Source organism: Mustela putorius, unplaced genomic scaffold (assembly GCF_011764305.1).
Source record: "Mustela putorius furo isolate JIRA1106 unplaced genomic scaffold, ASM1176430v1.1 tig00003899_pilon_pilon_pilon, whole genome shotgun sequence".
In the NCBI taxonomy this organism is placed as follows: Eukaryota; Metazoa; Chordata; class Mammalia; order Carnivora; family Mustelidae; genus Mustela; species Mustela putorius.
In genome coordinates, this window is record NW_025422048.1 from 12,524,037 (window position 1) to 12,546,491 (window position 22,455).

The 22,455-nt window shown below is 40.3% G+C and overlaps 1 protein-coding gene across 7 annotated transcripts in view; it reads left to right on the forward strand.

Moving 5' to 3' along the window:
• The window catches only part of MCF2 (MCF.2 cell line derived transforming sequence), a 103,019-nt gene extending 81,784 nt beyond the window's left edge, over positions 1-21,235 (forward strand). For 3 of the 7 annotated variants that reach the window (XM_045068159.1, XM_045068157.1, XM_045068158.1), the window contains 9 exons: positions 4,746-4,838; positions 5,900-5,978; positions 6,524-6,590; positions 9,258-9,367; positions 10,802-10,911; positions 13,080-13,192; positions 14,101-14,201; positions 18,058-18,126; positions 19,506-21,235. In XM_045068159.1, the coding sequence (XP_044924094.1) occupies positions 4,746-4,838; positions 5,900-5,978; positions 6,524-6,590; positions 9,258-9,367; positions 10,802-10,911; positions 13,080-13,192; positions 14,101-14,201; positions 18,058-18,101 (717 nt within the window). In that variant the 3' untranslated portion in view covers positions 18,102-18,126; positions 19,506-21,235. Of the gene's footprint in view, positions 1-4,745; positions 4,839-5,899; positions 5,979-6,523; positions 6,595-7,185; positions 7,379-9,257; positions 9,368-10,801; positions 10,912-13,079; positions 13,193-14,100; positions 14,202-18,057; positions 18,127-19,505 lie in introns of those variants that run through there. The other 4 variants (XM_045068156.1, XM_045068155.1, XM_045068160.1 and 1 more) reach the window with 4 other exon arrangements.
• Positions 21,236-22,455: the final 1,220 nt, after the last annotated feature.

Sequence of the window (22,455 nt, forward strand, 5' to 3'; positions counted from 1 at the left end):
GGAGCCTTTACTGTACGGGACACATGAGGAAGACAGTTTCTTTTTTTTTTTTTTTTTTTTTCCTCCATACAGTTTTACAGTGGGTGACGGTGCTTAGCATAGACCCACTTTTCTTTTGGTATCACTACTTCGTTCTCTAGCTCTTCTCCTCCTGGGTGTCCAAAGCCACCTACAGCTGTCCACATCTTCTTCCTTCCTGTAACTTCTCTCCTATAACCCAAACTTTCGTCCCAATACTAGTTTTGTCCTAATACTAGTTTGGTATTAAAATGAGGTCAGCGTTGTTTGAGGGAGTCACTGGCAGTCCACTTCATACAAGCCTGTAGTCGGCGAACTTGACATTTTTTATACCGAGTTAATTTTATCTTTCAAGTTTTCAGTTGGAAATTTCAGTTTCTCTCTGGGGGCACCTGGCTGGCTCCGTCAGTGAGGTGTGTGGCTCTTGACCTCAGGGATGTGAGTTTGAGCCCCATGTTGGGTATAGTGATGACCTTCAAATAAAATCTTTGAAAAAATAAAGTGTAAAAGCAAAACAATATTGGTTATAGAAAAATTGGCACATAGAGAAAACCATGACCTCGCTTTCACGACCACTATCACTGGAGTCATTTTTTCCAGCCACGTTCTTTGTCTGTGAGGAAGAGGACAAGCAGTGTGTCCTGGGGTGTTGTGTCAGGAGTCAACCAGATAAGCAGGCCCTGCTTGGGTTTCTCCGCAGAAGGTCATCAGTTCCATGCTGTTTGTAACAAAGTTCCTGCCCAGAGTTATGTCTCGGACTTCTTCCTACCGTCCACTTGCCCCGCTGTCAAGTATCCTTAAAACTTGTTTTGACAAACAATGCCCAGTTGCTCCTCTGCTATTAGCAACCCACCTCCCTGTCCCCCAAGTCTCCATTGGTCTATTTTATGTCTCTAATAAACATTGACCGAGAACTAAGATTTTATAGTTGACCTCAGCCGGGCGTTGGATTCTTGGTGTCTACATGTCTGTTTCTGGGGAAGAGACGTGATCTCCATAGGCAAGCTGGACCCAGAGGCACTTGGTTAACTTTGTACTTGTGGGGTAACCTAGTCAATACCTGATGTAGTATCTCTGGTGTGTATTGATTTTCTTTCTTTTCTTTTTTTAGCTTTAATTTGTCACAATGATGGGCAGCAGAATATTTCTAAAGCACATTAGAGTAAGGAGGGTCTGGTATGAGGGAAGCAAGTCATGAGATTTCAAAGTATAATGGTTACCATGGAAACGGTGGGGTAGCTGTAAGAAACGTTTCAGTGGAAGGTAGACAGATGGGCTGGGCGACTTACTAGATACAGGAAAGAAATAATATCTGACAGCTGAAGGAACAAAAATCAATCTGATCTTTCTTTGGTTTCCCAATAATGCCTAGCATTTTGTTCAAAGGTTTTATTTATTTATTTGACAGTGCAACATGAGCAGAAGCAGGGGTGGTGGGGAAGAGGGCGGGGTGGGCAGCAAAGAGAGAGGGAGAAGCAGCCTCCCCGCTGATCAGGACCCTGACATCGTGACCTGAGCCACCCAGGCACCCCACGCCTAGTGTTTTTAATAAAAAAAGATTACTCAGTGATGCCTGCAAAGATTTAGACCAGGTGTACTAGGAAAATGGTGATCCTGCCGACAGAGAAAGATGGAAGTTTGGCGATTTCTCAAGCCTCACTCTGCTTTACCCTCTTGCTTTCCTACTGTGAGATTCCAGGATTAAATCCTGGCCAGCAAGAACAGTCCGCGTGTGACATAAACAATGGGGTTAACTGGCTTCAGAGTTTTCTCCTTGGTAGAGAGGACAGGTGCAGAATGCTGTCTGCTGCTGAGCCCTTGCCCTGTTCCTTCTTGGGGGCTCTCGTCTTGGCGTCATCCTGGCCTGATGACTGGATTTGAAGTCGGCCACTTCGATGACAAGAAAAGGCCCTAAGGTCACAGTCAGATGGCGAGATTTGAATTCTTCAGATTCCTCAGTTCATGCATTTATCATCATCATCTTTTTTTTAACTTAATAAACATACACACAGTGCCTCCTGTTTGCTAGAAACTGTTCTAAGTGTTTATTAATAGCAATGTTAACTCATTTAAGCCACACAGCAACTTCATATGAAGTAGGAACCATTATGAATCCCATTTTGAAGATGGGAAAGCCAAGTTCCAGAGAAGTGAGTGATTTGTCCAAGAACACGTAGCTAGCAGAGTCACACCCAGGCCGATGGTTCCAGATTCCTTGCTCTCAGTTAGGGCACCATGTCGCCAGGCCTTGTGTCTTGTTGGTTCCTTCTTTTATTCCTTCCTTCATTCCTTAATCTCCATGCTGCCGTTCCTCCTTACCCCTGTAGCACCCATTCTAACTGATTTGATGTATGTCCTTCAGTTGGTGTGTTTTTGTTAAATGTATATTAATGTTCTGTGCACATCTGGTTGGATATTCATAAACTGTGTTCTGTTACAGTCTGTGTTTTTCTGATACAGTCACGTGACTGGGGTATACCCACTCTCTTGCTTCTCACTGCTTCGTAGCAGTTAAGTTGAGCTATATTTTTTGTTGCTGTGATTCAAGATCAATTTTTTAAAATTATACTAACTCAAGAAGTAAATAAGCTCTATTCCAGAGCTCTAAATAGAAGTCTGAAGATTGGTAGTTTTTGGCCATAATTGCAGAGTTCTTGACCCACCGGGTGACTTTTAACTAGGTGTTTGACATCTTTACACTCCCTTGAGGACAACAAATTGGTTAAAAGTTGGAGCCCTCAACTCTTGGCACACTGTGATGTCTGCAGATCAGATATTTTATAATTAAGCATTTATATTCATAGCTACCAGGAATATCAATGAAAATGTGAAAGATAAGGCAGATGCCACAATTTGGATGTGACTTCAGAATCAGCCTTGTTACCTTGTTATTTTATTGTATTATGTATTATGTAGTATATTATGTAACTATACTCATATAGTTAGACCTTTAACTGCCTCTGGATTCTATAAACATATATTTTTATCCCCAGGGGTACAGGTCTGTGAATCGCCAGGTTTACACACTTCACAGCACTCACCAAAGTGCCTCTGGATTCTAAAACTGAGCGAATTTCATGGTATAGTGAACATTTCATGATATAGTCACATTTAATGAGACTTAAAAGCCTTTCAATACAACCTTTATAGTTTGTTATTTGAGAAAATATATACATTCACAAAATACAAATGGATTGTATTCCAGTGGAAGAAGTAAGTGAATTGTTCGGAACTCAGGACAACATTGTCTGATAGACATCATGGTTAGATTTCCAGGGTAACTCAAAAAAAGATCATTTAATCTATAAGGATATGGTCTATGTATGCAGTGAAAAACCACAAAACTGTTTTGCAATTCAAATAAGGGAAAGTTTAGAAAGCAAACTCAAATACTTATAAAAGCTCATTATATGATCTAGGCATTTAATGCAAGCTATTTAATCCTTTAATCAACTCTGTGAAATAGGTATTCTTCCCATTTTGAGGTTGAGAAAACCACAGCTCAGAAAGGTTAAGCACTTCGCGCCAGAACACGGAGCTCCTAATGGTCAGCGAGGAAGGTCCAACCCAGGCCTCTCAGAGTCCAGAGCCCTGCATGCTATCCGTCTTATGCTATTTCCATGCCATTGAAGTAGAGATTGAACATGAGATTATTATTCATCTTAAATCCTGATGCTTGCACAAAAAAGTAGGTTTAGCTAGAGCGGTTGGGTCAGAACATGAAGGTATCTGTGGGGCTCCTGGAAGTCGCTGCTGACTACATTCAGGGTAGGTGTCAGCGAGTCCTGTGTGTGTGGATCTCATTTCATTTCTCAGCACAATCCCTTTTCTTTCCCTTGATGTGCGGTTTTGCTAGCCCTACTTTTTCATGCTTATCAGCCTCAGTTAGGGCCACTTGGGGGACTTGTAAATGGAACAGAGAGTGAGCTATTCCTTTAGATAATTAGACTGGAATTAAACAAAAAGAGGAGGCAGAAGAGGACTAGAGGAGAATGTGTGCATGAGGGAGGGAAATCGCTCGAAATGGAATTAACCAAGCTATTAACAGCACAGGATGAAAGAAAAGGGAAGGGTTTGTGCTCTGCACAGTCATATAGGGAAGAAAAATCATGGTAAGGAAGGGATATTGTAGACAAATTTCACTGGCTGCAAGATCTCACTCTCCTATGAGAGATCGCTTGTTTTCTAGAGAAGCCGAGAGGTCGGTAGAAATAGAGGGGAGTCTTGGGTACCCAGCTGGCTTTCCCCCACCCCAAAATTGCATGTTTATCAGTTATAAAACTTCTATCGAGATAAGTAATCATCTCTAAGATCAACTTATCTGACAAATGATTTTGAAAAATGACCATTTAACTTAATTTTGGATAAGCTGTTTTATTGATGTTTCATTACTTTTAGACCTGTGTTTGACATGATAATTTGTTTTAATTGTGTGCAGTTAATTTATAGTAGGATTTAATCTTAGGGGGACTAGTTGGATGTTCGGATTTATGACATTTGTTTCAATCACTGGGATGGAGCAGGTCATCTCTGTTCTAAATGCCTGCTTCAGTGAAAACATTTAAATAGGGACATGACTGTATTTGTCATTTCATATTCTTGAATATAAAATGTGTATTTTGCCGAGTGAGAAATCCTGGTTTACTTAGAAGATGGTGGGGGTAGATTTAATGTAATTTCATATTCCAAGTAAAATGCTCATGAAGGTTTTGACCAAAATCTTACAGATGGATGAAGTCGGCATCACCGAGTATGTAAAAGGAGATAACCGCAAGTTTGAAATCTGGTATGCTGGCAAGGAAGAAGTTTATATTGTCCAGGTGGGTCATTGAAATATTATTCTAGAAACCACAACCTGCATTAAGACACAAGAGTCTGAATTTGCAAACAAAAACAATGTTGGTCACATTCTTATAATAAGTTCTCATTCCTTTCATCTAGGTCACTTAAAGAGAATTTAGTATTCTTTATGAGGCTGTTAGGCAGTTTTCCAGTAGCACATGTTCTGTCCGACATGAGAGGTACCTTGGGACTTTCTAGGGCTTTGAGGTTCTACAGCTACACCAGGATACTTACGGACTCTAGCTGATGGCCACGAAGATGGCAGGTGCTTCTCTGCCCTCATCAGGTTTCTAGAGTTCCTGACTGAGAATGGTTCTGGGTTCCTCTTGTGCTTGGGATTCTAATGCGGGACACAGGGATGGGACAGTTCACATTTGAGCCTTGTCTCTAAAAAGTATGCGTAGGACTACACTCATCGCGATGAAAACAATAAAAATAAAAACAGGCTTAAAGCCTTGGCCTGATGTGCTGTAAGGTCCAACGTGTTTCAGGAAAGGGGAGAGGAATGAGAAAATTTCATCTCAATAAGTGTATCATGACTTGTGACAGGTGTCAGTGTTTTTTCTTCACTTTAATTCTGTATTAGGTGAATCCATAGAAATACATTTTCTTGGCTTGATTTAGACAGAAGACTTCTTGCTCTCCTACAGACTTGGAAGGTATCAGGATTGCAACAGATTTTCTTTTCAGAAACAGAAGAACTTTTTTTATTTTACCAAAATTAAACATAAAAGCCTTCACAGTTTTAAAAGAACCCCCCCCAATAAAATAAATTTTAAAAAATAAAAGGACCCTCCTACAAAGAAAAAAAGTAGATTATATTTCACTTTTTCTCTTCACATTAATTTTTAAGGGCAGTTCCAAAATGGTTTGACTATTATCTCATCTAACAGATGGCTACTTACTTGCCTCTTAGGAGTTTTAAAAAGCAAAACAGTAGAATTTGAATATGGTGGTTTAGGATGTAGATCAGGCTTGGTATACCTAGTGAAGTTTGTTTCATTATAAAGGCTTCTTCTTCAAATTCTAAAATCCTTAGGCTCCGAACGTAGACGTGAAGATGACATGGTTAAAAGAAATCAGAAGTATTTTGCTGAAGCAACAGGAACTTCTGACAGGTAATTTCAGAACAAGAAGAGTGACAGCTCATTGACTCAGGCTTTGTGATAACTGGTCCAGGGAACGGGTGTGGTATTTACTTTAGACTATAACGAAAGGGTTTGTTAAACTAATTAGAAGAAGATCAAGATTCAGGGGGTTCTTTAAACTATTTTGGAGAATGAACTTTACACTAGAAAGTAATACAGCAAACGAACTGTGTTAAATTAATTCTAATCCCTTCTCATGAGTCAACTCTACCAAGGACCTCAAGGCATCAGTGCCTGGTAGTGTTGGCATGGTGATGGTTATAGTTATGGGCCTGAGTTTCTTGATAAAATAGTACATGGTTCAATCCTTTTCCGTGTTTGAAACCCAGACTGGCCTTTCCTCTGGTTACTTTAAGTCTGTGCAAGTGAATGCTAATGGGAATGGTGTATGTGTGTGTGTGTGCGCGCACGCGTGCGTGTATGTGCACACACTTGCACATGTGAAGGACATTGTTTTCCGAGGAAGAAGTGTGGCTTCTCAATGATGCTTCCATAAGCTCTGTTTTATTTCACAGTTAAAAAACGAAAGCAGCATAATCCCTTAACAGACCCAGATCACCTTTCTTCTCAGCGGAATGATGAGTAAGTGATCATTCTTCCAGAAATGTCACTCCTGCAATCTTCTGTTTTCCGTATGTACATGAGACAGCCTCATTATCAAGTAGTTCAGACACAGACCAGCCTCCTTTTTAGCAGTAACTCATCAGATTCCTTAAATGCACCCTCTTCTCAGCTCTAATCGTATATGTGGAGCCTGATAGCATCGTCATTATCCCGTTGTTCCCCTTGATGTTAAAAATAACCTGAGAGTTTGGCCTAAATTTTAAGCATGATTACAGATGCCTTGTTCTTGGTATATCCTGGGGCGGGGGAGGGGTGCGTAGGGGAAAAGTGGCTGCCCTCATGGTTTTCTCTTCACAATAGTTTTGGTCAGCTTCCATCTGATTGGAGAAAGAGAGTGGTCAGGATGAGGAAGGACTGGCAGTCCCTGCTGGTCCCTCTGCTCGGCTGTCCCTAGATGGAGACCGCTGGCTGGTAGCTTAGCCTCTCTTTCTGTGCGGTCAGAGAGGAGGCGTGCATCCTGGGAGGGCATAGCCATGAAGTCTTTGAGGAAGGTAGTGGGCCTACATGATAGCACTGCTGCTGGTTGACAGATGTCTTCATATTCTGCCTCTAGGAATCCTAAAAGGTGGAGTTGCCCATAGAACAAGTGCATATATGCGGAAAGAATCCCCACGCTGATTCCAAAGCCTGTGCACAGAAAGTCACCACGTAGCATCTGCCTGATACAGGGATCATTGAATGGTTTCCTAAAAAATAATTTTTTAGATTGTTTTTTTCTGAGAGGGAGAGAGGGAGGGAGAGGAAGACAGGGAGAGAGAGTCTTAAGCAGACTCCTTGCTGAGTGCAGAGCCTGACATGGGGTTCGATCTCACGTCCCTAGGATCATGAGCTGAGCCAAAATCAAGTCAGATGCTTAACCAACTGAGCCACCCAGGTGCCCTCCCAAAATACTCTTAAAAAAAAAAAAAGAAAAAGAAAAAGAAAGGGGTTCCTGGGCAGCTCAGTTGGCTAAGCATCCAACTCTTGATTTTGGCTCAGGTCATGATTCCAGGGTCCTGGGATCAAATCCAGTGTCAGGCTGTCTGCTCAGCGGGGAGTCTGCTTCTCCCTCTTCCCCTGTCCCTGCCCCTAGCTTATACGCACGTGCTCGCTCTCTCACTCTCTCTCTTTCTCTCTCTCTTTCTCAAATAAATAAAATATTTTTTAAAAAATTAAAATAAAATAAAGATACTCTTTTTCTTGTTGTTGGATATTATCTTTTAGAGGTAGCTAAAAATCAGGATCAAAGTGTGTTGGTTCATCTGGGACTTTAGGAAAATCATTTAAAAGTCACAGTGGGGGCGCCTGGGTGGCTCAGTGGGTTAAGCCGCTGCCTTCGGCTCAGGTCATGATCTCAGAGTCCTGGGATCGAGTCCCGCATCGGGCTCTCTGCTCAGCAGAGAGCCTGCTTCCCTCTCTCTCTCTGCCTGCCTCTCCATCTACTTGTGATTTCTCTCTGTCAAATAAATAAATAAAATCTTAAAAAAAAAAAATAAAAGTCACAGTGGAAGTCTTTATCTTCTTGAGTCACAATACTCAATCTTCTGTTATAGATTATGGAAGGAATGTCTTTAGGTTTCATACAGTAAGTGACTTTACAGTAGGTGACACAGCCCAACAGCGTTCATCAGATTAAGGTTTCAGTGTCATTTATATACACCTTACTTAATTCACTGAGGTTAAAAGATCATACAGAAAGCAACAGGGATTTTTTTTTTTTTTTTGGTAGCTAGAAAGCTACTTTCCCTTCAAGAACCTCCTCTGCCCTCTTCAGCCCATACGGCTTCTATGACCGGTCGGACTGTTACCCTCTCCTAGTTCAGGGATGGACGTGTAGACCGACCTAGCCCGTGATGGCCATCACCAGAATTTTCATCAGAGCTGTCAGGAAGGAGGTCTTGTCCTTTGCACTGAGAAGTTCTATTAATCCTCTAAGCTTAGGGTTCCTAGGGCCTGTTCTCCTTCCGCATGTGACTGCGGCAGACAGGGAAGCAATGATGGGAACCCACACAGAGGTAAAGCGGTGCTGAAATACTGGATTCCTGATGACTTTTCTTAAGCACCTGGATTTGTATGTGTTCAGCATTAATCCTTAGACTTTCAGTTATATGAACCAATAAATTTCTCCTTTTATGGGTTGTTTTTGTTTGTTTACATTTTTCCAACTGTATTGGTTATGGTCGACACTTAAAATTTGTGTATATTTAAAGAGTAAAATTTGATTTGATATACATATGCATTGTGAATTATTAATCCCAGCCATCCTTCTGTGTGTGTGTGTGTGTGTGTGTGTGTTTGTGTGGTGAGACCACTTAAGATCTACCTGTTAGCAAATTTCAAGTATATAATATAACACATTATAAGAATTTTAAACAATATACCGGCGGTGGGTCCAGAAGGCAGTCATTTTTTTCCTTGCATATTAGAGAATTTGCTGGCTTGGATCCTAGAATGTAAGCTTTTATTGTATTATGAACTATCATGCTACAGACTTAAATTAAGTGGGTGGGGGGGATCAGCTAGGTTTGAATGATTCTCAGAGAATGTTCCTAACACACAGTTTCACTGGAAAAAAATACCATTTTTAATGTCTTGTTATTCTTAAACAATAAAAGCTCACTTATTTTTACACATTGACTATTTCAGAAGGCAACACGGATCTTTTCTGGGCGCCGAGGAGCCCGCCCCGGAACCCAGTGGTGCTCTGGCGGAGGTCCAGGAGGCGGTCCCGTTGGTTCGGGCTGAAGCTAACACGGGTAAGCGTGGCTGCCCTAGGGAGGCGAGGCGCGTGCTGTGCACCTTCTTTTCCACCATTGTTAGCTCGGAAAACCTCCCTCCCTCTTCCCTTTGTATAAAGAAACCAGAGCTCATCTATTTTTATGAGGCTCTTTTGTTTCCCACATGTGAGATACCCTGGTGGGCACTGCAGGTGGGGGAATGCCAATGCGGCACCTGGACCGGTGGCACGTGGGAGCTTAAGGAAGCTCTGGGTCTGCCCCAGGCCTTCTGAGTCAGAAACTCTCACTCCCCGAGTTCCCATGTGGTTCTTTCTCGGCCGGGTTGGGGGGAGCGTATCCCCTGCTCCACAGCATAGAGATGAATAAGACACATATACCATAGCTGTCATGAATCAAGAGGAATCATTTACAGCTGGAAAGTTTCTTTTCCTTTTGCACCTTGTCTCATTCAAGCTGATTTCAAACAAGGCATTTACTGTGACTACTAGAACGCAGCCCCGGTACCGGGAATTGCGCAGAGCTCTGGGCATACAGTCTGGCATCTCTAGAAGCCACAAGGGTAGAAAGAGAATTCAGCAAGCAATTAAAATGAAATGTGATCAGTGTTAAAACAGAGAAGTGCAAGGTGCCGTAGAGGCACCTGACAGGGTCACCTACACAGCCCGGGGTAAACAGCGTAGACTTTCCTAGGAAAATGCTTGCCGGAACTGGTACCCGATACTTAGATACTACGGTCCTGGGTCTAGAGGGGTTCTCTACTAGTTGAAGAGAAACAAGTAATGGCAGTCTTGTTCAATCGAAAGCCACTGTGCTCTGCTCCTCTGTGTGGTGGTCCCCTGAGCAGAGAGCCTGCTACCAATGCCTTCATTTGATAGGTGAGGAAACCAAGTCAGAGAAACTTGCCGTGACTTTTCCAAGACAACATAAATGGTTTAGTGTGGCCAAGATGAGATTCTGTTTATCTCTGCCTGTGTTACATTGCTTGCTTTGTATGAGCTCAATATCTCGTGTGGATGAATTCCCTCTTACACATACGTGTGAGACAGAGGAGACAATTCCAGAATACTAATATAACTAGGCAGGATGCTCTTAAGTGCTGTTTGAGTTGGACCCATAAAAATGCCCTAGACAATATTTGGGGAAAGGAATATTTTCTCTAAGAAAAGGTAAATGCTCTGTGGAATATTTTTTAACTTATTGTTTTTAATAACTGTCGCACCAGCTCCACCTTGAAACCTTCCTAAAAAGTAAAAGGAGTCTCTGACATTCCAGGCCCTTTCTGAAATATCAGAAATTCTAAGATAATACAGGCTAATCAGAGGTTTTATTATATAAAGATACTATTCTTGGACATTGAAGGTGACAGCCTTGATTATTATAGTTAGTTTCACTTCTCTGCCTGTGTTGGGCCAGCACTGTTAAGTAACTGCCCCCTTCATGTTTTTCTTCTAGGTTGGACCCAGATGTCCACACCTGCAGAAATCTCTGAAGACCCCGAGGAATGGCCGAGCAACTATTTCTACGCTTCATACGATGACAATGAAGAAGTAAGGCCCCTAATGGTTAGTGATGACATATTCAAATAAAGAAATAAAAACTCTTGGAGCAGTATTATTGCCGCAGGAGGCAGGCATGTGCGGGCAATCTTCTGTCCATGTCCTCGAGGTCATTAGGTAGATTTCATCACCCAAAGATTTGAAACCTGTTTCACCACGGACGTGCAATAGTAAGCCCTTCTGTCCGCAAGAACTTGTTTGAGCTCTCTGTGACGCTCCTACTGAAGCTGATGAGACAAATGGTCCATCATTCCAGTCCCTGTACATCGACCAGTTTTATCTTTAGCTGAGCTTTTCCACTGTGTTTTCAATCTAAGCGTAGGAGATAAAATCAGAGAACAGAGGAGAGTCAGATATACTTTAAAATAATCAGCTTAGATTCTAGATCGACAAATCTAGGGAATCAACTTTACACATATGAAACTACTTGAGGACATCTGGGGACTATATTTCCATGGGTGGCCAAAGCACATGTTAATGATAACCACGTCGGCACAACGGAGCAAGGGAGTGCCCCATAAAACAAAAGGAGTTTGCTTTAGAGTACGAGTAACTGTTAGAAGAAATAACCGGCAGTGTGGTTAAGATCTTGGTAGATTATTGGTGAGGGGAGTTAGAAAAGAATATTTTGGACTTTTTTTTTTTAAGATTTTTTTCATTTTTTTGACAGAGAGAGAGAGAGATCACAAGGAGGCAGAGAGGCAGGCAGAGAGAGAAAGAGGGAGAAGCAGGCTCCCTGCCGAGCAGAGAGCCCGATGCGGGGCTTGATCCCAGGACCCTGGGATCATGACCTGAGCCGAAGGCAGAGGCTTTACCCCACTGAGCCACCCAGGCACCCCTATTTTGGACTTTTTGTATACTGACAGTTTCCTGAAGTCCGCAGCTTGGAGGGTGGGGTGCTGCACAAAGCATCAGGGACACGCTGGGTTTAGCAGTCCTAATGTCAGGGTCAGGGACTAATGGCGTGGAGAGCCGCAAGGCTGCAGAGCACTGACTCTGGAATGCTTTCTTTAAGAAAGTAACAGGGTAATCTTTCTCTTAGTAATACAGTGACCATAATACTTATGTGTACGACAGTTTCCCTCATGATTCTGTCTGAGGACGGGAGAGGCACTTGTTCAGTTGCGAGCAGAAAATCAGAGGAAGCCAGTCTGGGTTTAAATGTTTTCCGCCAGGTCTCAGAGTCAGCACGTTCCCTGCTCGGGTGTCAGAGACTAAAGCAAATATGCAGAAGGGGTGACTGCTATAATCCTCGGGGATGGGGATGTACTGCTCAAAGGACGTTTAAGCCCACATGATGTGGGCATGGGTTTTCTATGTGCACAGAATCGACACCGCATAAGTCTTTCATTTAAGAGTTTTAGCTGTGGTACTCTTTTTAAAAAATTCATGTATTCAATGTTGTGCTAGAAAAATCCTCATCATAGAATACTTTCAGACTTCAGCACCTGGCGGGCTCAGCTAGGGAAGCATGGGACTCTTGAGCTCAGCGTTACAAGTTCAAGCCCCACATTGGGTGTAGATATGACTTAAAAATAAAATCTTGAAAAAAATAGTATTTTGGACTTAAATCATTATTTCTTCTCTCTCTACTATTTAACGAATTACAGTCAGTGTGCCTTGGATAATTTGGCTTATTAATGAATCAGGTTCAAATTATAACTGCCAAAAAATTAAGGCCAAGTAAAGCACAACAGCGTAGTTTAATGTGCTTTTATTGGACCCGGAGCTTTCATGCTAATTATTTTTACCTGTGCAAAAGGATACAAATCCCAGAAATCCTTTTGAGGGCTTAGTAGTAGGTCTTTGTTCAGGGCTGCTGCCTTTAATATGTGCCTAGATAAATTTTCCATGAGCCTAGTTTACAAATAACAGTATTTAAAAATTATTTTCATGCTGGGCTTTTTCTGAGTTTATGCTTCTAATTCGTATAAGGTATATTAGTCATGCTCTGTTATTCTTTGTGTAATTCTCTTTTTGCAAATAAAAATGAATTCTTCAGGTGAAATGAATACACATTGTGCTCTGTGTTTGCTCGTTCCTGCCTAAGCTGCTGTAGCCGCCACTGTTTCTGCTGACGTAAAGTGTGTATTCTTTGCGTCACAGAGCGTGAAGTTAATACAAGCTGTTTTACGGTCCAATTTGTAACATGATTTTTCAAAACAACCTTCCAGTCTCCAGGCAAATACAAAGCCCTAGCAGACTGTAGGAAGAGGGGCCCAGAAGATCTCCTGATTAGAAATGGAGATGTCATTCAATTTCTCCATGAAGATGTTGAAGGTCAATGGTAGGTGTGTTCTCAGTGCTTATGATGACCTCAGCCGGGGGCACACGGATATCTAATCAGATGTTCTGCTTTCCTTGTACCTTTGTTATACAGTCTCAAGAAGCAGAAATATCACATTTCTTATCAGTGTTTCATTTTCATTGCTTCAGCTATGCCTATATAGCTCACTGAAAGGAATGTTAACCTTTGGTGAGTGTAAAATGCTTTGAAAGAATGAAATGCTATGAGTCTGCATGCTCTCTTGTGGTTTACCTTTGGCCCAGACATTTCAGCTGATAGATCTGGCTTTGTAATGGCTACAGATCGTACTATGTTTGGTCATTTAAGTCATTCATTAATTCATCACATTTCTAATGAATGCCCTCTATGTGCCAGGAGCCATGCTTTGCTACCCTACAACATAGTCACCCTTCTCTTTATCAATTCCAATATTGATTTTTTCATCTTCCCATTCTGTTCTCATGCATTCAACTTCATACAGCACCAATTGCAAAGATGGTTCTGCCAAATATACTGCGTAATTATAGGGAACCCAGAGCAGGGAGGAAATACTGTTTGGAAGAGGATTGAACAAAGCATCCATAAATCTTTTGGAACTTTTATGTGAAATAGTTCTGTCTCCATTGTGTCAATCACCTTAGCTAAAATGCTATAATGACTGTGTGTACTTTGGCCCTAAAGGTGGAAGAGTACACACGGGGGGAAAAGTAATGACGGATCATTAAAGTAATAACCATTTTTGCTAGTAACCCAAGTCCTTTGTAAGTTACTCAAAGGACTCAAGCACTATGTCATGTAGGTCGTTGAATACTACAGTAGCTTTGTGAAAATTTGAACTGCAATGCAGTGTTTTTATTTTTGATTACCTTATATTACCATTGTTGGCTACTAATTCATTTATTATTTAGGTTGGTGAAAAATCTGAACAGAAGAAAAGAAGGTCTGATTCCAGGGAACACTGCGCAGGTCTTAATTGGTGACTATAGGTTTCGGAATGCCAAAGTTCCAGGTATAATATGAACAGACCATATGCTATTTGTTTAAAGGCTAAAATTTTTAAAGCTCCGCCAAGGATGCAGGTGACCTAGGGTAAGAACTTCTCTGCACTTAGAAACAGAGTTGCAAGCCTGTTATGTTTGCTAGGATTTAATTTTTTCCTTTAACAGTTTTTAAATTAACAAAGAATAGATTTTTAGAACACGTTAAACTCTTCCCTACACTGTTGATAGGTATGGAAGAGATTTTCAGATACTGTGGTGTCTTGTAAGAGATCCTTCAGAACTAAATACCGATGATATGCTTTTAAGGTACCAGACTTAATGCCTAAGAATGCTTTACCAGTGTGTTTTCACCCAGTTCTAAGAGCACGTTATTTCCTTATGGTAGCTTTCAGCTCTACACGCACGTGTGTGCACACACGCATACACACGCATACTATACACACACACACACACACACTCATGTCTATGTCCAAGACTTAATGTAGTATGAAGTGATGAGTGCCAACCTGATATTTCTTTCTATTAACCCAACCCTTAATACATAAAATTTCTATATTTTATTTTTTAAAAAGATTTTATTCATTTATTTGTCAGAGAGCACAGGCAGTCAGAGCAGGCAGAGGGAGAAACCGCTCCTCGCTGAGCGAGGAGACCCATGTGGGACTCGATCCCAGGACCCTGGGATCATGACCTGATCCGAAGGCATGGCTTAATCCACTGAGCTACCCAGGCGTCTCAAATTTCTGTATTTTAAAATAAACCAGTATTCTTGTATATTTTCCCCTCTAGATACTGAGCTATCTATAAAGAGGTATCACAAAAAAACCCAGACTTTTTGTGAACAAGATTGTTATCATATGCACATGTTTCCTTTGAATTCCTAGTTTTGGACTTGTATTGGAAATCTGGGAAATGGTACTCTGGGTTGAAATGACTCTAATACACCAGGAGTAACTTTTTTGGTTTTGAATTTCATTTATGACAGGAAACAAAATCTACAGGGGACAGGGCTTAATATAAAATATCAGGACACACGGGAGCCCCACAAAGAGGGTCGCTTCTTTTTTTTTTTTTTTTTTAGGTACTCTAAATCTGGATCACCTTTCAACATTTTTCTGTACCAGTTGTTGAATTATTATTATTATTATTATATTATTATTATTAAGTAGGCTCCATGCTGGGCCTACTAGTTGAGGGGACTTGAACTCTTGACCCTGAGATCAAGACCTGAGCTGAGATCAAAAGTCAGACACTTTACTGACTCAGCCACACAGGTGCCCCAGTTGTTGAATTGTTTAGATAATTACTGAATTGATGAGTTATTTAGATAATTAGTAACCAGAAGAGTTTGACATTTGTGAACTAATTGACATTTACTTAAAACCTACAGCCAGCAACTGCAGAATACACCATTACTTTTAAGTGTGCGTGGAACCTTCACCAAGATAGATCATATGCTGCTCATTAAAACAAGTCTCAATATATTTCAGAAGAGTGCAGTCATAGAAAGCCTTAAAATGCGTTACAGTAGAAATTGTTACCTCGGGGCACCTGGCTGGCTCAGTCGGTAGAGTGTGTGACTCTTGATCTCAGGGTCGTGAGATCAAGCCCCATATTGGGTGCAGAGCCTACTTAAAAAGAAAAAAAAAAGAACAATTGATATCTGTAGCTATCTGGATAGTAAATGATACACCTCCAAAGAACACATGGGGCAAAAAGGAAAGCATTAAGAGAGATTTGAATTATTTCAAATTAGAAGTTTAAATACTTGTATCACACACTTAAAAATCAGTGTGATTCACCATATTAACATAACAGAAGGGGAAATTTTGTCATCATTTCAATAGATGCACAAATCCATTTCTGTTATAGCCAGTGTCATACTTCAAGATAAAGAGAGAAAGCAAAAGAAGAGGCAGATCACATATATGTACAAAACTGTAGGAATCTCTACACAAAAAGACCCTACTAGAAGTAACATGTAAATTCTATAAGGCTGTAGTATACAAAATAAACTAATTCTATATCTTGGCCACAAAGAACTGAAAAAAAAAAAAACCCTGTAATTTCCAAAAACAATACCATTTAAATTTGTAATATAAATTGTGAAATAAGTAGGAATACATCTACCAGTAGATGTCTAAGGGTTCTATAATGACTAATGTCTATAATGACAAATCACTGCTGAGATACATTTAACAGGACCTAATAAAGGGACAGAGAGACTGTGTGTAAGTGTTGGCAGTCGCGGTGTTGTTAGGAAATCCATTATCCACAAATCAGCCTCTGGAGTCCATGCAGTCAAAAGCTGAGCAGCCCCTCCTGGGGGGTGGGGACTACATATATGTTTATTCTAAAATGTATATGGAGAGGAAAAAATCCAGAACAAAAGAATCCCAGAAATCTGGAGTACTTACATATCTGATTTCTTTTTTTTTTAAAAAGATTTTATTTATTTATTTGACAGAGAGAAATCACAAGTAGATGGAGAGGCAGGCAGAGAGAGAGAGAGAGAGGGAAGCAGGCTCCCCGCTGAGCAGAGAGCCCGATGCGGGACTCGATCCCAGGACCCTGAGATCATGACCTGAGCTGAAGGCAGTGGCTTAACCCACTGAGCCACCCAGGCGCCCTACATATCTGATTTCAAGACTTACTATAAGGCTACAGTAATGAATTCAGTGTGGTATGGGAATAAGTATAGAAAAATAGAGATTTCTAAAGTAGATCCACATATACATAATCAATGAATGTTGAATCCAGGTACTGAGTCCACTGGATAGGGAAAGGAAGGTTGTTTTAACAAATGGTCCTCCAGCAACTGGGTAGCCATACAGTAAAAGAAATGAACCTTCATCACTACATCTCACTCCATATACAAAAAGTAATTTGAGTTAGCTCACAGGCCTGAACATAAAACCTAGAGTCAAAGTTTCTAGAAGCATAGGACAATATCTTCATGACATTGAGCAGTTAATAATTTCTTTCTTGTACTATACAAGACAGAAAAAGCACTAATTCTTAAAAAAGAGTGTCAGGCAAATAGAAATGTTGCACATGTTGAGTTACGCACTTTGTCACTTTAAAAATTTATATCTGAAGGGGTGCCTGGGTGGCTCAGTGGGTTAAAGCCTCTACCTTTGGCTCAGGTCATGATCCCGGAGTCCTGGGATGGAGCCCTGCATCAGACTCTCTGCTCCGCGGGGAGCCTGCTAACTCCTCTCTCTGCCTGCCTCTCTGCTTACTTGTGATCGCTCTCTGTTAAATAAATGAATGGAATCTTAAAAAAAAAAAGATATATCCACATAGAAGTGACAAATTAAAAAAAATTATATCTGAAAAAAATAAAAATAAGAATTTATATCTGATAGGGAGTGCCTGGGTGACTCAGTTGGTTCAACGTCACACTGTTGATTTCGGCTCAGGTAATGATCAAGCCCCACGTAGGGTTCTTCACTGGGCGTGGAGCCTGCTTCAGATTCTCACTCTTTCCCTCTCCCCTTTCCCACTCCTTCTCTAAAAAAAAAAAAAATTGTATCTGTTAGAATAAGATAAAATCTAAGCTAATAACACTATGAATGCTTTCGGAAGCCAAATAGTTGTAATGAATCACATTTTCCCCTGAATTTCACTGATTTCCATTTTCTACGTTGAAAAGTTAAGTTTGAAAGTAAATGTGGCCAGCTTCCTGCTAATTCTTTGTGCTTAGTTAAATCATTAATGAGAGAAGAAATACGTGAGTCACTTAAAGTATGTGTTCAAGAAGCTGTTGACACTAATGTATATAAATTGTTTTTGGTGAAGCAATTAAAAAAAACCAGTAAAGCCATGTATGTACTAGAAAATAATGGCCTTTCTTGTGCTCAGGTCTCCAAGATTCAAAACTGAAAACACCAAGTGTATTCACCTAACTTCTATATAATATAGGAAGACTTGGTAGGTTTTCCCTAACTTGTGTCATCATTTAAAATTTGAAATCATCCTTTTAAAGCCAGACGTCCTCCTACTTAATTCAGGACAAAGTTAATTACATTTTAGCTAACTGTAATGCGGGGCATGTAAAATTACATATTTGATTAGTTTTAATTTGAAATGATTCCATTACTGTAACCAGTGACGGCAGACGAAGTGTGTAGCGCTACCTTTGAAAAGGGTGTGGCAGAACAGCAACTTAAATCGGATTTGGGCCCCTGCTTCTGTTTCAGGCGGTAAAGAGTGTATGTGCTAACATATATCCACGTTAGCTGGCAAAAAAAAAAAAAAGCACATTCTTCTTCTGTAGCCATTTTTATTTTCTCCCATCAGTACTGCTTTTCAAGATCCATTTCTTTCTCGCAGTGCCATCGGGAGGGCAGAAGCGTAATGTATTGCTAGATCATCAGCACTGAAAGCAGTCATTACTCTCAGCGTGGCAGTGCTACTAGATCAAGGGACTAAGGTTCACTTGGCCCCTGTTCTCTAGAAAGTTCTGACTTTAGATCTTTTAGAAGTATACAGTCCTTTCAAATAACATGCACTTCTGACTTGGGCTGATTGAGAAGTTCATGCTTATTGATAGATTTCTGTTGAATGCTATAGTATCAAGTGGTTTTGATCGAGATCTTACCCATTACATGGCATCAAGCAAAATGGTACACTGTGGCCTACAAAAATGTGTGCCAATTTGTGGATTAGGAGATTACAGTTGACCGCATATGCACCTGTCAGAAGCGTTTAGGTTTCAAAATAGATATTAGGCTATCTTATTTGAAATCTGGCAAATACAGTGTAAAAGTCTCTGATACTTATGTCCTTACTGTGTCTCCTGTTCTCTAGACCACACAGCATAATTCACATAATATTTATGAATTCCAGTTGCAGGAGATGTGAATTCTGTTTCTTTTTTTTTTTTTTTTTTTTTTAAAGATTTTATTTATTTATTTGACAGAGAGAGATCACAAGTAGGCAGAGAGGCAGGCAGAGAGAGAGAGAGGAGGAAGCAGGCTCCCTGCTGAGCAGAGAGCCCCATGCGGGACTCGATCCCAGGACCCTGAGATCATGACCTGAGCCGAAGGCAGTGGCTTAACCCACTGAGCCAGCCAGGCGCCCATGTTTCTTTTGCTTCCAGTGAAGCTGTGCCATTCATAAAATAGAGGCCTTTAAGAAATGGTTTTGGAACAGAATGACAGCTTTCGTAGTCAACCAACCAAAAGCCATCACCTTTGAATTCAGATGAACCTTTTGAATCCTCCCATTCAGTGTTAGAAGCCCTAGCACCGGCAGTCTGGGTCTCCAAAGTCTCTCGAGTATTAACATCATTCTTCATTATTTTGTAGATGCTGCTCTGAGTAACACAAGGAAACTCAATTCCCCTTGAATTAAAGGAGAATGAATAGACTTTTAAAAATAAGATTTCCTTTGGAGGTGTGAACTAGATTCTATTTCTTAAAAGTGTTACAGACAAACAGCACAAGAGTCAGGATGATCTATGTTGCCCATGACATTCACAGAAATTCCTCAGGACTGAGGAGGACTTCGTCATTCACAGTTTGTCTCATTCTTGCGAGAACCATCTTCACACCTTCCGGTCCCCTCGGTTGCAAAGTGCAGTGTTACAGCGTTCCCTGGTGGGGTTTCTCAAGGCATGCATTCAGATCCCATCTCAAAACCAGAAATCAATAATTTTGAACATGTGCAGGCAAAAAGCTGTACCTGTCATTTTTGACGTAACTTTTCACTAGCAAAACAAAACAAACATCCAAAGAGAGAAGAAAGATCACCAGAGATTTTAAACCCCTTTGTTGGTTGGTAGTTTATTTTATTCTTTGCTTCTGCTATCTAGGGGACTATAATGTACCAAAGGGATATATGTTCTGAAGGACCTCTTTTGCACTTTGACTGGTATGGACGGTTGTCAGAGCTGTCTTATGGTTCTGGAAAGATCCAAAGCCAAAAAATCCTGTAGTTAGGATGTGTTGAAGTTTACATTTTATGCATTGAAATTTAGATACACCTATCCCAGCTTTAAGTTAAATATATTTGCACAAGTTCTTCTTTAAGTTAAATATCATATTTGCACAAGTTCTGTGTTCTGGTGTCTTGAGTTGCTTTCGAATTTTGTAGAAAGACCGATTCTGGGAAAGGTGTTCTTCAGTTATGTTGTGCCTCTTCCTAGCGTTTTTGATGATACATGTGTACGTGTCTTTCTTTTAAACATGTAAAAAGTGTGATCACTTCTTTTAAAGCCCAGGGCCAGTTGTTGCATGCAGTGTCAAGTTTATGCTTGGAGTATTTTATATGCTGGACCAGTGAAGACAATGGTTTGAAATTGCTGCCTTTTGAATCATGGATTGTGAATTTCCTGTCAAGCTGGCATATTAGGTGCATGTTTTTTCATTATTGGTTTTACAATAAACAACAACTATATTATATGTAAATTTCTCTTTTAAATAGGTTTGTGTGTCATGTCAAGATCATAGTTTATGCCAGTGGTATCACTCGATGTAGCAGTTTGTATGACAAACCAATTGTGCTTTATTCAAAGGTACCTGCACATTATAACTCTTCTAATGTCCAATTTGCTGAATATATGATGGGTGATTTATAACTCACGAAAATGCCCGTATATTTGATAGTTCACTTTAATGCTTTTACGACAATAACAACACCACAATGAGATCGAAGCACATTTCTTTTGCGTGCTGATCCTGTGGTTTGAAGACAGAATTCGGAGATAAAATGGTTGATTGATGATGCCCCTCTGCACAGAACATTTTAATTTTATGGTATTAAACTAGGAACTTTAATCCTTTAAGACAAAATGAGTTCTATAGATTCAAACATACAGTTACGGTCTTTTAATGTCTTAATCACTGTACAATGAATGCTCCATTCGTATATGTATTTGTACATGGAACAGCACTGTATTAATTTTATTGGGCTATAAATGTGTGTTACTATAAAACATAGCAGCAATTTCCCTTTACGTCTTCAAAATTTAATTACATCGTAAATGTACTTACAATGTAAATGTACTTGTGTTAATTCCACATTAAAAATATTCAACCTTCAATTCATGCATTTTTTTTCAGTTTAGTATCAATTATACATTGACATCTCCTTTCCTCTCACTTATTAGGGACACCCTAAAGGCACCAATAAGTATATTGAGTTAAATATTTACCTTCAGGTTTGTCGTAACGTCATCATAAATAAAACAATGATATTGAGCTCAATAATAGCCAGATGCAACACAATAGAGGAGAGAAGCCAGAAACGGAGTCCTACATACATGGAATGTGCTGTGTTATTGGATACAGCGTTGTATGTGGGGCAACTGGAGACTGTTTAGTAAATGACGCTATGAAAATTGGGGAAAAAATAGATGTTAACCTTCAGCCTTGCTTCATGATTCCCTGAGAGACAGACAAAGACAGGGAGATCTGACTAGAACCAGAGTAAAATGTTTTGTTCAAAAAATTTCTTCACGCAGATTTGTAGGATAGCAGCAAATGAGGTTTCGGGGGGATAGATCAGTAGCCACGTTTATGAGTGGATATTTCTACACACTGAAAAACAATCTGCTTCCGTATACTGGAGCCCAAGGAAGCCTGGAAAGCACCTCGATATCTGCGGTGGTATTCTGAACCGTCGTTGGGTGCATGGTGCATTAGGGAGCTAGAACTTTGGGCTTAATACAGAGAAGGGATAAACATCTCTCAAGCTGGTTTGACTCAATCTCCCATTTGGTGAAAACTGAGTAATCCCAGTGCAGAATCAAATTATTTCTTGTGCCTGTAAATTTAGTGTGAGTCCTTTCGAGGAAGTGTCGTCAGTGAGCTAGTTAATAAGTTGACCCATCTCCCAAGACCTCCTTGAAGATTAAAATGTGTATTCCAGTTTTTATTCCTCTGTTGGCCGAAGAGTAAATGTTGATGTTTCCAAAACCGTGTATGAATCTCCTACGATAGATTTACTGAAACCACCCTGACATCTGGGCTACAGTATTCTCTCAAGAGAGAGCTTCTCCACGAGTATGTTTTTGTAAGCATAAGTAAGGGAGTGTAAAAAGAAAGAGAAATTAGTGATTTTATTTGGGGCTTAGTCAGAAATCAATCCAGTGTCACTCAATATTGACTTTCTCTGAGAAAAATGCTTATTATTAGTAGGTATTAGATAGAGCACAGGAACCTGCTTCCCATGGGGCTGGCAGACTCAAGAGTACTTAACAAATCAAGTCACAAGCAAGTAATGGCAAAAACAAGTTATTTTTGTTACATTTTAGTA